The sequence below is a fragment of the Rhamphochromis sp. 'chilingali' genome, assembly GCF_963969265.1.
Source record: "Rhamphochromis sp. 'chilingali' genome assembly, chromosome: 16".
Classification (NCBI taxonomy): Eukaryota; Metazoa; Chordata; class Actinopteri; order Cichliformes; family Cichlidae; genus Rhamphochromis; species Rhamphochromis sp. 'chilingali'.
This window is the reverse complement of record NC_137943.1, coordinates 36695166-36713551: the sequence shown is the minus strand read 5'-3', so window position 1 is coordinate 36713551 and position 18386 is coordinate 36695166. Positions and strand designations below refer to the sequence as shown.

The window sequence follows — 18386 nt, the reverse complement described above, 5'->3', positions numbered from 1 at the left end:
CCAAATTTATTGATTACTTTTTGACTCCACTGTCGATGAAGCATCCGGCATACCTCAAAGACACGTATCATTTCATCAGCATAATTCATGGATTAAAAATTCCAGTGGAGTCCTTCTTTTTCACCATAGACATAGACAGTCTATACACGAATATAGACATCAGGTCAGGACTGTCTACTGTCGAAAATGTGTTCTTGAAGTATCCAGATCCAGACAGACCGGACACGGAATTGTTACAGCTTCTAGAAATCAATTTGACCAAAAACGATTTTGAGTTTAATGGGGAGTATTTCTTACAAATTAAAGGCACGGCCATGGGCAAAACTTTTGCCCCGGCCTACGCAAACATCTTTATGGCGGACTGGGAGGAGAAAGCCCTAGACAAGTGCCATAAGAAACCTCTCCATTATCTCAGATATCTCGATGATATCTTTGGGATTTGGACTTATTCAAAAGAGGATTTTGCAGATTTTATCCAAATTTTAGATGCCCATGATCCGTCAATTCGGGTAAAGTACGAAATAGGTGAAAGATCTATCCATTTTCTGGATACGACGGTGTATAAAGGGGAATCCTTCAATTCGGACCAGAAATTGGACATCAAAGTTTATTTTAAAGACACTGATACACATGCATTATTATTTAAAAACAGTTTCCATCCCAAACACATCTATAGAGGATTAGTGAAATCACAATTAATAAGATTTAAACGGATTTGCACGAAGGACAAGGACTTTCGGGAAGCTGTAACCATTCTCTTCAGGGCTCTAAGGAGCCGGGGTTACTCAAGGCCCTTTTTGAGAGAATGTCTTAAAACCTTCCAGATCTCTAAACAAAGAGAACAGAAGAACATTGTTCCATTAGTTACTGATTTTGCAACCATGACTGGAAGGTTACATCACAAATTTAAGAACAATTACCAATTGATCATCAAAAATTCGGGTCTATTACAGGATTATTCGGTTATTTCGGCATATAGGAGACATCAAAATTTGAAAGACATTCTGGTAAGAGCAAGATTGCCATCTGTGCAAGCATTTCAGAAAAGGAATACCCTTTCAGGAATGTTTGTGAGACTCAAATTTGTGCGAAATAGGGTGAAAAAGACTATTTTTGAAATCAAACAAGTTTTTTCACCGCACACGACCAATTGCATTTATCTCATATTTTGTGCGAGATGCGGTAAGCAATACATTGGACAAACCAAAAATTCAATCCTGCTTAGAATGACCCAACATAGATTTAATGTGAGAAACCAAAAGAATGTTCACATTCCGTTAGTTCATCATTTTGTTTTGCATGGCTTACAATCAGTCAGAGTGTCGGGAATCCAAAGCAACTCTTCCTGGACGGAAGTAGAGCGAAAGAAATTAGAAAGGCGTTGGATCTATTGGCTAGATACCAAACAGCCTCATGGATTAAATATTAAAAGCAATTGAAATCTGAAGGTAAATTAAGCCCCACCCAAACACTGAATCTTAACCCTAACCAATTTGGCCCTAATCCCACCCACTTGAATACTAATTTGTCCCAAAACCCTTAAAAAATGAGCCCCAACCCATATTCTGGCCCTAACCCTAACCACTCCATTAATCTGGCCCTAACCCTAACCTAATTAACCAAAACCCTTAAAAAATGAGCCCCAACCCATATTCTGGCCCTAACCCTAACCACTCCATTAATCTGGCCCTAACCCTAACCTAATTAACCTTAATCTGGCCCCAACCCTATTCCTTACTTTAGCCCCAACCCACGTGACAAACCCTAACCACTTGATGTTCTGGCCTTAACCCTAATTAATTGGGTTCATAATTCATAATTAAATATTTTTTGATTTGGCCCTAACCCTAATTACTGGATAAAAATTACTTACAATTAATTAAAAACACTCAATTCATGACTTACAACAAAATACTACATACACAATAATAAAAAAATACAGTAGACATGGTTAAATGTGGTTAAAAAATTGTTTCTACGATTATAAATTATTTACATGGTTAAAAAGTTAAAATCTTTCTAAAAATATGTTTTTGCCAGTGAGGAGTGATTAAAAAATACATTTGTAAAAATTCTATTCGAAAAATTAAAAGCGAAAGGGTAAAAACACTAATTTGGCTTTCTAAAACTAAATTCAAACTGAAAAAAAGTGGGAGGGTATAAATAGAAGGGGATGGCACTCGCTGCTCATTTCATTCCAAACTACCGGACAGAGCAGACCTCTGAGAGCAAGCCTGTTTCCCATTTATTTTAGTGTGTGCCTGGCCTGAAGAAGACCTTCACAGGTCGAAACGTTGCCACATAGGCACACAAATTCATTTATTTGGCCTATTATAATTTGATTTCTTTTTTCTTTGATAACTAAAAGGTTTTTTTCAAAACCAATTCATTTTTTTATTTTATTTCTTTAAAAATTTAAGTTAAAAATTACATATTTAAGTTAAAGCTTTAAAAATTTACTTTAAAAATTTAATTTAAATTTTGGTAGAAAAACCAATTAAAAAAAACACTCGCCTCCATCCAACTCACCATGGTTGGATGGACTTCTGACTGGACCCTGGTGCGCCATGGCGGACGCCGTGGACAATCCAAGGTCCAGGCCCCTTACCGAGGGATGGCCCGTGCACCGCCCGCCTCCAATTGGAGGAGGGGCCCAAACACTCATCCTAACCCTAACCCTAACCCTAACCCCTAACCCTAACCCCCCTAACCCCTAACCCTCCCCTTCTAGCCCTAACCCTAAGGGAGCCCTAAAAACCTAAACTAAGAGAAAAAAGGACAAGAAAAGTCAGAAAAAAGACAGAGTATAAAAAGAAAGGATTTACAGGAAGGGGGTGCCATAAAAGAGAAAAATACAGAACAGGACGGGATGTCGAAAGAGAAGGGGGTGCCATTTAAAGAAATATAAGAAAGAATAAAGTAAAGAACACAAGAGAAATAAAGAGAAATAATAAAGAACAACAGAAAGGAAAAAAGAACAACAGAGATACAAAGAGAAAGATAAAGAGAAACAAAGAATAAAGAACAAGTATAAAGAAAAACAGAAATACAAAGAGAAAGATAAGGAGAAACAAAGAATAAAGAACAAGTATAAAGAAAAACAGAAATACAAAGAGAAAGAAAGAACAAAGAACAACAGAAAAAGATTTAAAAAGGGAGAGCTAAAGCAGAAAAAACTGAGAACAAGTAAAAACTAAGAAACAGAAAAAAGTTAAGAAAAACAGAAACGAAAAACAAGAGTATAAAAGGCCCAGAGTGGCGAAATTGAACACAAGAGCGGGTGGGCCAGCCTGAAGAAGGCTAAATTAAGCCGAAACGTCGCGAATGGCCCAACCCCAGTGCACTACACCCGCTTAAGGGTAATTTTTTGAACAGGGGGCACCAACACCAGTCCCAATGATGGCCCGTGCACTCAGGTTCCGGCATAGCCGGGCCTGCTCATTTCCTAACACCTAACCAGCCAGTGCCTCATGGGATTGGTGGTGCCCCTGCCCATTGCCTCTCTCCCTAACTATGGGGAGCCCCCCACCCACTACCTTTTCCTAACCCTAACCCCTTTGCCCCCCTCCCCCTCCCCTTCTAGCCCTAACCCTAAGGGAGCCCTAAAAACCTAAACTAAGAGAAAAAAGGACAAGAAAAGTCAGAAAAAAGACAGAGTATAAAAAGAAAGGATTTACAGGAAGGGGGTGCCATAAAAGAGAAAAATACAGAACAGGACGGGATGTCGAAAGAGAAGGGGGTGCCATTTAAAGAAATATAAGAAAGAATAAAGTAAAGAACACAAGAGAAATAAAGAGAAATAATAAAGAACAACAGAAAGGAAAAAAGAACAACAGAGATACAAAGAGAAAGATAAAGAGAAACAAAGAATAAAGAACAAGTATAAAGAAAAACAGAAATACAAAGAGAAAGATAAGGAGAAACAAAGAATAAAGAACAAGTATAAAGAAAAACAGAAATACAAAGAGAAAGAAAGAACAAAGAACAACAGAAAAAGATTTAAAAAGGGAGAGCTAAAGCAGAAAAAACTGAGAACAAGTAAAAACTAAGAAACAGAAAAAAGTTAAGAAAAACAGAAACGAAAAACAAGAGTATAAAAGGCCCAGAGTGGCGAAATTGAACACAAGAGCGGGTGGGCCAGCCTGAAGAAGGCTAAATTAAGCCGAAACGTCGCGAATGGCCCAACCCCAGTGCACTACACCCGCTTAAGGGTAATTTTTTGAACAGGGGGCACCAACACCAGTCCCAATGATGGCCCGTGCACTCAGGTTCCGGCATAGCCGGGCCTGCTCATTTCCTAACACCTAACCAGCCAGTGCCTCATGGGATTGGTGGTGCCCCTGCCCATTGCCTCTCTCCCTAACTATGGGGAGCCCCCCACCCACTACCTTTTCCTAACCCTAACCCCTTTGCCCCCCTCCCCCTCCCCTTCTAGCCCTAACCCTAAGGGAGCCCTAAAAACCTAAACTAAGAGAAAAAAGGACAAGAAAAGTCAGAAAAAAGACAGAGTATAAAAAGAAAGGATTTACAGGAAGGGGGTGCCATAAAAGAGAAAAATACAGAACAGGACGGGATGTCGAAAGAGAAGGGGGTGCCATTTAAAGAAATATAAGAAAGAATAAAGTAAAGAACACAAGAGAAATAAAGAGAAATAATAAAGAACAACAGAAAGGAAAAAAGAACAACAGAGATACAAAGAGAAAGATAAAGAGAAACAAAGAATAAAGAACAAGTATAAAGAAAAACAGAAATACAAAGAGAAAGATAAGGAGAAACAAAGAATAAAGAACAAGTATAAAGAAAAACAGAAATACAAAGAGAAAGAAAGAACAAAGAACAACAGAAAAAGATTTAAAAAGGGAGAGCTAAAGCAGAAAAAACTGAGAACAAGTAAAAACTAAGAAACAGAAAAAAGTTAAGAAAAACAGAAACGAAAAACAAGAGTATAAAAGGCCCAGAGTGGCGAAATTGAACACAAGAGCGGGTGGGCCAGCCTGAAGAAGGCTAAATTAAGCCGAAACGTCGCGAATGGCCCAACCCCAGTGCACTACACCCGCTTAAGGGTAATTTTTTGAACAGGGGGCACCAACACCAGTCCCAATGATGGCCCGTGCACTCAGGTTCCGGCATAGCCGGGCCTGCTCATTTCCTAACACCTAACCAGCCAGTGCCTCATGGGATTGGTGGTGCCCCTGCCCATTGCCTCTCTCCCTAACTATGGGGAGCCCCCCACCCACTACCTTTTCCTAACCCTAACCCCTTTGCCCCCCTCCCCCTCCCCTTCTAGCCCTAACCCTAAGGGAGCCCTAAAAACCTAAACTAAGAGAAAAAAGGACAAGAAAAGTCAGAAAAAAGACAGAGTATAAAAAGAAAGGATTTACAGGAAGGGGGTGCCATAAAAGAGAAAAATACAGAACAGGACGGGATGTCGAAAGAGAAGGGGGTGCCATTTAAAGAAATATAAGAAAGAATAAAGTAAAGAACACAAGAGAAATAAAGAGAAATAATAAAGAACAACAGAAAGGAAAAAAGAACAACAGAGATACAAAGAGAAAGATAAAGAGAAACAAAGAATAAAGAACAAGTATAAAGAAAAACAGAAATACAAAGAGAAAGATAAGGAGAAACAAAGAATAAAGAACAAGTATAAAGAAAAACAGAAATACAAAGAGAAAGAAAGAACAAAGAACAACAGAAAAAGATTTAAAAAGGGAGAGCTAAAGCAGAAAAAACTGAGAACAAGTAAAAACTAAGAAACAGAAAAAAGTTAAGAAAAACAGAAACGAAAAACAAGAGTATAAAAGGCCCAGAGTGGCGAAATTGAACACAAGAGCGGGTGGGCCAGCCTGAAGAAGGCTAAATTAAGCCGAAACGTCGCGAATGGCCCAACCCCAGTGCACTACACCCGCTTAAGGGTAATTTTTTGAACAGGGGGCACCAACACCAGTCCCAATGATGGCCCGTGCACTCAGGTTCCGGCATAGCCGGGCCTGCTCATTTCCTAACCCCTAACCCCTAACCCTAACCCAACTATTGAGATTTCACAGAATTTGCACACAACAGACTGACTTCAGAGCAGCGACCAAAATTTTATTCTCAGCTCTCACCAGTAGGGGGTACTGTCGCTCTTTCCTTAGGAAATGCTTTAATTCATTCCTGCAGACAAAACCCATTGATTTGACACCTGTCCTGCCTGTTGTTTTGACCTATGCCCCATCAACGTGCAAACTAATCAGAGTGATTAGAAACAATTTTCAGGATCTTGTCCGGAAAACCCAATTGCTGGGTGATCATAAGGTAATAGCTGCCTTTAGGAGGAATAAAAACCTGAGGGATTTCCTCATTAAGGCAAAAATCTCACCTCTCTCTGAGCCCAAACTCAGAGACCAGGGGCAATTTTTTAAGCACCAGAAATGGGTGAGGAGTTTCTCAAATGGAAATGTATTCTGCTCACAAGCTAATGGGACTCCACGCTCCAAGAATTGTATATATGTTATCACTTGCAGCAAATGTGGGATCCAGTATGTAGGAGAAACAGGCAACACGATCCTGACAAGATTTACCCAGCATAGATACAATGTGTTAAGGAAGAAAAACACACACACACAACTGGTTAAACACTTCCTATCACATGGCTGGGAATCTGTCAGAGCAACAGTGACACAGGCAAATCCCAGATGGACTACTCAGCAGAGGTGGAAGGCTGAAAGACTCTGGATTGCCAAACTGGACACTGTACACCCTAAGGGGTTAAATGAAAAAAGTTTTTAAAGGACATAAAGTCCACATATTGTACATACTTGTCTATTATTACTGTTTTGTTATTACTGTGGTTGCCATGTTCCTTATCATCATCGTTGTTACCAGTACTCCGCCTGTCTGTGTATATTTGCTGGAGCATCCTGACCATGAGATTTATCCTGACCCTAACCAGTCCTAACCCTGTGCTGAGTTTAATTTCATCCTTGAAGCCCAATCCTGATTTCAATTCTGAACCTAACCACATTTAACCCTATATTGGGATGACCCTCAACTCCAAACTCCACCCTCCCTCCCTCTCTCTCTCTCTCTCTCTCTCCCTCTCTCACTCTCTCTCTCTCTCTCTTACTTCTCGCTCTCCCTCGCTCTTTTTCTTTCCCCCCCCCTCTCCCCCTCCCCCATCTGGGGCTGATCACAATGTAAACCTCATGTCCAGGATGCTAACATGATCCCTTTTTCAGGGCACCAAGTTTGAGACATGGTTCCTTGAGCCGGGAGCAGGAATGGCCTGTGCATTGGGACCCGATTGCCTTCGGCAGTCGAGCCCCCATCTTACCTTCTCCTAACCAATTTGTTTATCTCAAATTACCCAACCTAAATTTGGACTTTGGCCCTATTGTATATACCCCCTGATCTAATCTGGCCCTAAAATCTTCACAATTTTGAATAATCCCATTTCTACTTCATTTTTGGAAATTAAATCTTAAACCTTACCCCAGTACTGGATCTGAAGCCCGAGTAATCCTAACCCCAGCTGAAACCTAAAGCCTAACCCAACGTCACATCTCCTTTCTAAATTTACTCCCCAAATCGGGTTGAGTCCTCCCCAAGCAGGGTTGAGAGTGTAGTATTAAAGCCAAGTCGGCATTGTAGTAGCCCAAAATTCGGAAGAGAAAGAGGACAGATGTAGACCAAAAGGAAGGGTAATGGGCAGAGGACAGGAGAGGGAAAGAAAAGGATGATGAAAAGGGAAAAGTCAAAGGGGAAAGAGGAAAAGACTGGAAAAGAAGGAAGAAAGAAAAAGGGAACAATGAGAGCCAAAAAGTCTGGCAGAATTGGAAAAGAGCAATAAGCTAAAAAAGATATTATGAGAAAGCCACAGAAAGCCAAGGAGGCGGGATCAGAGGGAGAGTATAAATAGGAGCCTCAAACACAGAGCTCTTCAGTATGCCCTCGCCTGAGGAAGAAGCAACACCTTCGAAACGTCGCGACAAGGGCATACTCATTTAATTTTTTCAACTTTATGTTAGTTTGTTATTTTAGTTTGTTATTTTTGGGGGATTTTATTTCATGTTTTAATTCATGTTTTATTGATTTTCCTTAACAACTCAAATTAGAGAGAACTCAAAACAAAATTAAAAACCACACAGAAAACAAATTGGGATTGAAAACACTTTATTGGAAACAAGCCAAAGTAACGGAAAAATTGGGAACCTGCAAAAAAAGAATACCTACCTTTGCAAACCTGTAAAAAAAGAAATACTTACCTTTCAAATTAAAAATCAATTATGGAGGTAGAGGGATGTGAGGCTGCGGACCATCGGGGTTGATGGCCCGTGCACGCCCTGTTCCTCCTTCGGGAGGGACAGGTTCTTTTCTTCAACCCTAACAACAGAAAAAGAAAGAGTACAGAACAAAGAACAACAGAAAAAGACAAAGAGAGCACAGTAAGGTCACGAAAAAGACAAGGACAAGATAGAAAAAGAACAAACTGAGAAACAGAAGTACAAAGAAAAGAAAGTTAAATAAAAAACAGAAAACCCAGAGTGGGTGGAGACAGACAGTATAAAAGCCGAGACAGGCACACAACACGAACACACAGACACGTTGGGCCAGCTTGAAGAAGGCCAAGTTACGCCAAAACGTCGCGACGGCCCAACGATGCACAGTTGGCCAATTATCACCCTATATGGGCAATTTTTTGAACGGGGGACATCTGCCCACTTCATTCGACGTGAGCGTGCCTCCACAGGGGTCCAGCGGCTGCTGGGTCCCTGTTCTTTTTCCTAAACCCTAACCCCCGTGTGCGGACCAATAAGACTTCTCGACCCCAATCTCAGGACCAGGACTGGTCTTCTTGGGACCGGGGAGGGAGGGGCCCAGGAGGGAAGGACCGCGCATACCTTGGTCCTCCCCAGGGGGGACGGGGCCGTAACCCACGTCCTAACCTCTACACCCCTCCTCCCCCCACCTCTCTAACCGCATCTGTGACATACCATTTGGAACTCCACTGGGGGGGTCCTGGACGCCTGAGAGGGGAGAAGGTATGGTCTGTGCATTGGAGCGCGGCCCCCTTCGGGGACCGTGCTCCCAACTTTGATTTCCCCTTTTTCTTCACCCCTAACCCCAGCGTAATTTGTTTCTGAATCATTCATTGCAATTAAACACACTAAGGTGAGAACTGCAAGTCTGCATTTTGAGTCCACTAGGGAACCCTAGACATGACAATACTTAACCCCTAAAAACTCACATTTTGGCCCAAACTTGGCAGGCAGGTGCATGCTGCTACCAGGATGCCACAGAATTTGTGGATTCTAGGCGTTAGGGTTATTCAGTCATTTCCAGTGAACCCCGTTTTAGAGCTGGCTATAGCCTAATGTAAACCATTTAAATCTTTAAAGAATAATTAAAACATAATTCTAATAGCATACCCTTTTTTATCTTTTGACTGATTTCTAAACATTAAAGATACCATTTGGTCCAATTACTTGATTGAAACATTAATATTTTATTATTTATTTTATTAGCATAGAACCATATACAATATCAAACATGGAATTTACTATTTAATTCATTACACCAATATTATCTCAAGGCTGTGTGCATCACATAAAGGTCTACTGGGAGGCTTGACCTGGCTATCAAAACCAGTTTGATGAAGGTTTACATTTTCTAGAGTATAAGAGTAATTTTTCTGAAGCCTAAAAAAATAATTGCAGACTGGTTTGTTAATACCTTCTATTTGATGAAACACTTAAACCGCTGACAAAAAATTTCCTTATTTGCTTTTTTTTTTTTCTTGTAACCAAATTTTCAGATGATATGCCATACACAAATCTATGCGTAACACACAAGAAATTCTTTATTTGTCATCTTTAGTATATGTACTTTGAATATTTAGGATTTTCATGCAGCATTTGCACTACTTTGTGTGCCAAAACCCAGACAATAAACATCAGTATCCCCTTAGCAGAACCAAAGCAACACGGGTCAGTGAGTTAGTTCATCAACACATATTACAAATGAAAGATCAATCACCACACACCCAATAATGATAACACAGAAAACATCAACAGTGATTCAAGAGTTACAGTTACAACGTGTCAGAAAAAAGAAACCCAAGTTTCATGTTGCACTCACAAACAAATCACAGCATTAAAGTTTCTGTAGTCTTTCATAGCAAAACAAAATGATTACCACACAGTGCAAAGACAGTTTTATCTTTTTCCTTTGTTTTCACCTGGTCACTTCAAGCTTTTTGTTGTTGAGTTATTATTGTTTTATATATAATTTCTATTTAAACAAAAGGCATATCTTACTTCCACAGGAGGGTGGAACATACTACCACACCATGCTTAAATCATCAAGGGAACTCGGAAGAGTACTACTCTCTCTCTTCTTTTTTTCCTTTTTTTTTTAACAATAACATTTCATTTTAGTACAGTTTCACCTGCCAGAGAAACTTTATTGTTTGTCCAGCAGACAGCTGCAGCAGGTACAACGTACAAGAAAAGGAATGGCTACATGCTGATTCAATGGCTGGGACACAGATTACTCATGTTTCTACTTATCATTTTGCCATGTCAGGGAACATCTTACTCCAAATGTTGAGTAAAGTTTTCTGGGAAAAGTCCTTTTTGAGCACCAGCTCCAAATGTTAACCAGTCGCTTTCCTTGATCCCTGTGAGCCAGCCAGCATCCTGCAGCAAACACACAAAAACATCAGAACAATCCTGTTAAGATGTTGTTTGTCATGTTGGTGAAGAACTTTTATTTATTACATTTCTGTGTGACCAGCTATTATCACCTGATCTTCCACTGAGGCAGTGGGAACCACCAAAACCACATCGCCTCTCTTCAGGTCAAGTTCATCTGAATTTGCAGCCTCAAAGTCGTGTATGGTCTCCACCTGCAGGTATCCATCATAGTTTACAGACATTAGACTCCACATTTTAACAGTTCATTAGAAAAGTCTTTTTCCTCCTCAATTGATAGCATAAAATATTTGCTTTTACTAAGAAGCCTCACCTTGTAAAGGAAATCATCAGGAAGTCCAGACGCTCCCCCAGAAGGACTGATATGCTTGATGTTCTGGTTTTCAGTTGTCACCCCATTGTCACTGATTGCAGTGGGAGAGATGATGTCAGCATCTCGGTCATCATCACCTTCGTTACTTGAGGCAGGCTCAATCACAACAGAAGGGATTGGCATATTTTCCTGCAGAGGACATTGAGCATTTAGTGATCACATCTAAAAACTTTCATTTCATATTTACAGCATCACAGCAGGTTACTGCTGCAGCGCATCTTGCAAAATGAAATGTCTCACTTAATTTCGCAATATTTTTCTATGGCTGAAAGACTTAGCTGATCTCAGCCCAGCAGGGCACTTTTACAGTTAATAAATTCAAAACAGAAGGCAGAGAGCCACAAACAAGCAGCAGCTGATTGTGCTGCAGTAAAGACCCGCAGAGCATCTCAAAAAGCAAACAACATTCTAGTGTAATGATTCTACAGGCCGTTACCAACTGCAAATGATTTGCTTTCAAGTATTAAAAACAATTCTTATATCTGAAATTATGTCAGTTTTTCAGTTTTGAGCCTTGGTTTAGACCAGGGGTCTGCAACCTTTAACACCCAAAGAGCCACTTGGACCCGGTTTCCACGCAAAAGAAAACACTGGGAGCTGGGAATACTTTTTGAAATCTAAAGTGAAGATAACACTGTATATGTTGTTATTTTTACCTTTATGCTTTGTGTGAACAACTAAAGTAAGTAAGCAAAGTTTATTCATTAAGCGCTTTTCACAGACAGGCAGTCACAAAGCGCTGCACACAAATATTAAAATAAACAATACAATCAATAGACATTATACACAATGTAAAAGATCAAATGTAAATAATGTAAAGGATATAAAATACGTACAACAAAAGGCTTGTTTGAAAAGAAAAGTTTTTAACTGCTTTTTAAAAGAATCCACGGAGCAACTAAGGTGTGTTGCTTAAATCCATGAAGTGCTACAGAGAAAATTACCTTTTATTTATGTAATTAACACATTTTGAACTCTTAAAGAAATATAACCAAAGGAAAGACGCTGAACTAAAATGATCCAGCAGACAAAAGCTGCTGTGAGCCACCCTCATATCGCCTTTGTGCTTTTGGAGCCTTGACCTGACTTTTAAAAAATAACTGGAAAAAAGTACTATGCTGCTAAAAATGAAAAATAGATCTTTGCAAAATTCTGCCTAAATATGTATTTTACCTGGTTAATGTGTGTGGCGGGGCGTGGTCTGCAGTGCCGCTGCATGGAAGTCGGACGCACCTGAGCGGCACCCGCAATCACGCCTCGCCGCCTTAAAGTCTGTGCTCTCTCTGCTGTTGTGTTGGTGTGTGTCGGGCTGTGAGCTGCAAAGCTACAGCCGGCTGTATGTGTACAGCAACCGTGTGTGAAAAGCGGTCAATAAAGAGATGCTGAAAAGCTTGTTCATGCAAGCATCGTCGGGTCTGCTGTGATATGTTTACAATGAGACTTGTGGTCCTGAACCTCATCTTCACGCAGGACTGTAAGCTGTCATCTGTGAGGCGTGAGCGGTGTTTGTTTTTAACGTAGTTCACGGTGGAGAACAGCTGCTGACATAATGTGGATCCGAAGGTCCATAACTGGCCCGCCTGGGGTTGAAAGTCTCGATAAATGCACAGCGTTTCGGCGGGTACACCGGCTTCCGCGAGTGTGACGCTTATTTTGAGCGATGAAAAAATAATACGATATAATTTTATTTTTATATTTCAAAATCACAGTAATCTTCCAATTTAGAACTACAAGTTAAAAAGAACTAAACACAAACAAAATACACTTCAGCTAAATACTTCTAATTTATTTTCCCAAACCACCCGGAGCCGCAAAATAAGGACTAAAGAGCCGCGGGTTGCCGACCCCTGGTTTAGACAAATTCCTCCAGTGAAAATGGGAAGTTGTGTAACAGTTAATGCATTACTTTTGTTAAACCCCTTGAATGAAAGCTGAAAGTCTGCACTTCAATCAGATCTTATTGTCCAATCTAAATTAAGGAACAATTTGTATGTTTGTAGAACACGCTGATATGACAATTTCAGCCACTCTCTCTCACACACACACACGGGCATTGAGTTAAGTTTCATGATTTCTTCTGAATCTAAAGTGATGATGCTAGACTCACCGATGAAGCTGCTTCACTGGGAGAAGTTTTGGCCTGTTCAGCAGGAGGAATCTGTTTACAGACAGAAATCATTTCCATTTGAGAACATTTGTGTGGCCATTGAATGTTTGAACAAACATTTAATAATAACTTTTGCTCTTGTAAAATTAGAACTTTGACCTCCCTGTTCACATGTGAGAAAAGAGATATGAAACAGTGACCACCACCCTGAATTCAGCATGTGTAAAATCACAGAAAAAAATGAATTTTGTTTCAAAAAAACGACCAACGTAGGGGTCAAACCATTATTCTTCAAGGTCTCTTTCAGAGAGCTGCATTCATTCTCATCATTTCATTTCAACACTTCATCCATCCTCTTCAGGGTCATGGGGGGGCTGGAGCCTATTCCAGCTGTCTTCAAGTGAGAGGCAGGGTACACCCTGCACAGGTCGCCAGTCTGTCCCAGGGCTAACACACAGATGCAGACAAGCATTCGCACTCACATTCACACCTATGTTGTTCAGTAATTGTTGCCGATAAACAGTAAAAATGACAGTGAAAGCAAACAAACAGAAGAAGTGGAGTATCCTACCTCACTGACCTCTGCCTGTTCTGAGCCTGGAGATACCACTGTTGACTTTGGGAAAACAAAATAGATTTTGCGTTGATACCTGCTCAATCATCCAGGTAAGAAAATCCAAAAAGTTGATTCTGTTCATCTGGACGTTTTCAGTGGGAGAAACATTTTATTGTCATCCCACTGGAAACGCTATGGACATAGTCAACTTTTTGGGAAAACAGTAGAATATAACGATTTAAACTCAGTGATGCTAATTGAAAAGGCTTTTGTTTTTGTTTTGTTTCAAAAAGCAGCAGTGTTTTATGAGATTGAGTTCATTTTGTGTCATAAAGTGGATGGGGTAGGGTAAAGATTGGGGTATGGGTTTGTTGGCATGAAATGAGAAGGGCAAAGGGTTAAAATCCTTACACAAAAAGACATTTCATGCGCACTGGATACAGGCTGGAAACAGAAGAATGATTTCCACACTGACACATCTCCAGTGTGGAGTTCAATGATTTTCTCATTCAGTGATGATGATGATACGATGAGATGGAGGTCACAGTGATGATATTGATGAGATGATGATTAGGTTATCACAAAAGGCAGCATTTTTACAAGGTTATCCACTCACAGCAGGCTTTTCCTCCTTCAGGCTGTCTGAATGTGTGTCTGTATCGTCCTGACCAGCTGGAGCAGCTCCAGATTCTTCCACCTCACCAGCAGGGGGAGCTGGAGGTTCCTCCATCTCTGCTCCTGCAGTTGAAGATACAGGTTCCTCTCCAGCAAAAAGAGGTGGGCACTCATCTTGCTCTCCTCCAGTAGTGAGAGATGGAGGTTTGTCTTCTGCTGCAGGCTCTCTTGAGCCTGCAGCTTGGGCCTCTGCAGCTTCCAGAGCGTCATTTGATTCACTGTTTCCTTCATTCTTTTTCAGAGAAAGATGGCATTTAACTTTAAATGTCCCACTTCATTTCACAATATTTAGTATGATGTTCATTAAACGCCACAGAATTCATAATATGAGCTCCCAGCATTTAAACAGTTATATGATTACAAGTTAGGCTTTAGGTCAGTCTAACACTTTTCACTGGCAGAAATAAATACATCTCAGGACTGATATCATATATTTACATGATGTAAAAAAAAAAAGTACGTAGTTACCTATGTAGGTGATAAGTACATACATATGCAGCTCTGTGAAAAACTAAGTACACCCTTAATTAAGGAATTAGGAGGTTCCATAGCAGCCAGATGCTGAAGAAAATGCACCAGTTATGGTTGCTTATCAAGTGTGAGCACCTCTGTAAGAGCAGATCTTCTGGAAATTTGCTGGTTTGCACCATTCTGGTGTATGTTAACACAATGACACAATCTTCCCTGGCGTGGACATCACAGCAAATTTACCCCACCCCAACGTTAGATCATAGGATGGCTGTGGTTCAGTGGGTTGTCTAGCAGTCTGGAGGTCAATGGACGATTCCACAGCTATTTCAGCCTTAATGTCAAAGTATCCCTGGCCAAGATACTGAATTTTCCTCCAATGCATGCATTACAGTGTTTAACAAGGGATTTTGGCTTTTAAAACAAACAAACAAACAAACAAACAAACAAAAAACCCACTTTAATGAATGTGTGTGTGTGTGAGTGGGTGGATAACAGGGCTGGACTGGGACAAAAAAATCAGCCCGAGCATTTTGACTAGAGACCGGCCCACCGGGTATTAAAGCCATAAAGCCTTTGAATGAAAACAAACACTGTTGTGACAGTGATGTACAGTCTTGTTGGTATATGTATGATTTCTATACATTTTAGATCAGATAAAAACTTTGGTCTTTAAGATTCTGATCATTATATATTAAAGTGAGACATTTTAAATGAGAATAAGAAAGTGCATCTTTGTGTCCTCCTCTCCCTGTTAATGCCCTACCTGGCCTCCTGGCAAAGCTTTGCTAGATCCGCCCCTGCACAGTTACCAGCTGTCAGCTACTTAAAAAAGGATCCTGGTGTTATTTGTCTCTCAGAAACAGCTCATAACTTCCCTTCAACTCATTCATGTCACCTAAAAGGTAAACCTGTTTCTCCATCACCTGTTCATCTCCTGGTTTCATCTTCATGTTTCCCTCTCACCACATATCGAAACCGACATCATGACCAGCAGCTTTACAGCTGTGGCTCCAGCAAACATCAGCTGATACTAGAAACTAATATTAAATAAATTCTAACAACAGCTGATCAAGCTTAAACGTGCTGCTGTTGTTTAGCGCGACATCCGCTGGTTTCCTCTTTCTGGTGCAAAGTGGGCGATAAAGAAAAAAAGAGACGATCAGCTGATCATTGATCAGTTTCATGATTGAAGTAGCAACAGGAGAGGGAGGGCGAGAGAATGAGAGAAGAAACAGCTGACAGCGTGAAGACACAGAATAACTCCAGCTTTGTGTCATTTTTCCATTCTAGCTGAAGTCCGGGACAAACTGTTCCTTTTCAGCTCAACACGAAACACGTAATATTTTCTCTGAATACGAGATGATTCCGTTTTTACGGGATGGTTGGCAACTCTACTAACTAACCTTATGAGTAAAATACAATTCCTTATCAGTAACATCATAGCACCCACCCAGCTGTATATAAACTCCGTCATGCTAGCTAGTACGCAGTACGAGTTATTGTAACTGACTGTAAAAAGTCAGCACAGCGCAAAAAAACTCCACCTAAACTTGGTTTATATCTGACCCAGATACACTGCAGTGATAACTTCTTACCTGAAGTTCAGTTCACCTGACACTCGGACCGGCAGCCGCCTCGGGTCTCTCCTCCTCCTGCCTCCCCTTTCTCTCATCCACCTGCTGACTCTGTGGAAGCTCCGCCATAGCCACCACCAAACAACCGACTTATTTTTACACATCGGCCAGCATAAAAAAAAACTTAAAAAAAAAACATCGGCCCACCAGGCAAATGCCCGGTATGCCCGATGGCCAGTCCAGCTATGGTGAATACGGCTTGTAAGCAAAAAGCCTGCAGTGGTCAGCTAAAGCACAAAAGCAGTATGCAACTACAAGTCCATTTATCATTTACTGTGGGAAACTCCAAAAAAATACAAGAGCTCCATCTCAGACTCTTCAGTTTGCAGGTTTAAACTTAAACTTCATGACAGTATGACTAAAAAAAAGCCTGAGCATGCAGGACTGCCGGGGAAGGCTTCTTCTGTCTAAAAAGAAAGCCTCCTGGAGCAGTATCCTTCAGACAGACAAGACCAAAGTGGAGATGTTTGTCCATAACGCACAAAATCAAACCCAGCATATCAGCAAAAACACCTGAGAGCAGCTGTCAGCACGGTGGAGGAGGGACGATGATCTTAGTGCACCGTGAACTCTTGTCTAAGTGTTCTAGAGTCAGTGTGAGGCCGTCTGTCCCATAGCTGAAGCTCGGACCATCAGCAGCAGCACAAACATCCAACAGAACGGCTGAAACAGGAACGAATGGAGCAACTACGATGGTTTGGTCAGAGTCCAGAGCTCAACCTGAGTGAGATGCTGTGGTTGGACCTTCAGAAGGCTGTGCATAAGTGAGTGGACATAAACTCCTTCACAGTGACAGAGAAAGTCCCACAGAAAGCATCACAGCAGGTTACTGCTGCTGAAAAATGAGGTGGATTCAGTTTTTCACAGAACTGTAAATAGGTGTGTAGATACTTAGTTAGATGGAAGATGGGGTGGGGGGGGGGGGTTTACACAAATGTTTATAAAACTCACCATCTTATCAAAATCTGCGAAAAATGATGGATCCTTAAGAGTGCATGTGTTTAATAAAAAGAGAAAAACAAGTCACAACTGACTGACTGAGAATTGCATCATTTTTTAGCATTCACAAATAAAAGGGAAATATTTAAGAGATGGGGATGTAGGATAAGATGCAATCAAAGTTCTGCAACTGCACCTTCAAAAATTATGGTCCTATGAGGCCACTTAAAGTGTGAGATCCATGATTTCAACAGAGTTATCATACATAGAGAATTTCCCCCCGTGAAAGTTTTCTCAGATTTCTTCTCTAACATGCTATGGTTAGAATCTTTGGAGAAAGCAACCATCTCCAAATTTAACTCAAATGCAGGTTTAAGGAGCTACGTTTGAAAAATTCAAATGTAGCAGGAGTGCTGTTGCTTTACTTTCAGTACATCTGCAGAACACTCTCATCAAACATTGTTGTGACATAGAACAGAGACACTTGGAGAGGAGACTAACATTACTTGGACAATAAAGGCTTCTTGGCTTTGTGGAAGTAAGCTGTTGGGTTCGCCATCTACTTTCAAAGTCACTAGTCTCTGGCAGTGATCTCTGAACTCTGCATTGACCCCTTCCTGCTTCTAATCTTTTTACGTTGTTCTACTCTAAGTCTGAAAATTGTTTGTAGAAACTAGAGAAAATAGTAAAAATGACAATGAATTAGAGCGAATCATTGGTGAAACCCAAACTTTCAGTTGACTTAGTAAGAACGATCTTCTACCAAAACCCAGACACTAATCACAACAACTCGATTCATTTCAGTGTTTTGGATCCAATTACTTTAAGCTTAGAATAAAATTACCTGTGAAAATCCATTAAATGTATTGGTCACCTAAATTGAATTCCAGAGATATATGTTAGTATTAATAATATTAGAAGCCTTCAAGTAAGACCA

General features: G+C 40.6%; 1 protein-coding gene across 6 annotated transcripts in view; it reads right to left on the bottom strand.

Annotated features, from left to right (window-relative positions):
- Nucleotides 1-9520: 9520 nt before the first annotated feature.
- amph (amphiphysin) overlaps nt 9521-18386 on the bottom strand; it is a 47862-nt gene continuing 38996 nt past the window's right edge. Inside the window, exons 16-22 of one of the 6 annotated variants that reach the window (XM_080861262.1) lie at nt 17462-17494; nt 14347-14637; nt 13746-13790; nt 13175-13225; nt 11008-11196; nt 10787-10888; nt 9521-10679 (exon numbers count right to left, since the gene is read on the bottom strand). In XM_080861262.1, the coding sequence (XP_080717388.1) occupies nt 10575-10679; nt 10787-10888; nt 11008-11196; nt 13175-13225; nt 13746-13790; nt 14347-14637; nt 17462-17494 (816 nt within the window). In that variant the 3' untranslated portion in view covers nt 9521-10574. The remainder of the gene's footprint in view (nt 10680-10786; nt 10889-11007; nt 11197-13174; nt 13226-13745; nt 13791-14346; nt 14638-17461; nt 17495-18386) is intronic. The other 5 variants (XM_080861261.1, XM_080861263.1, XM_080861264.1 and 2 more) reach the window with 5 other exon arrangements.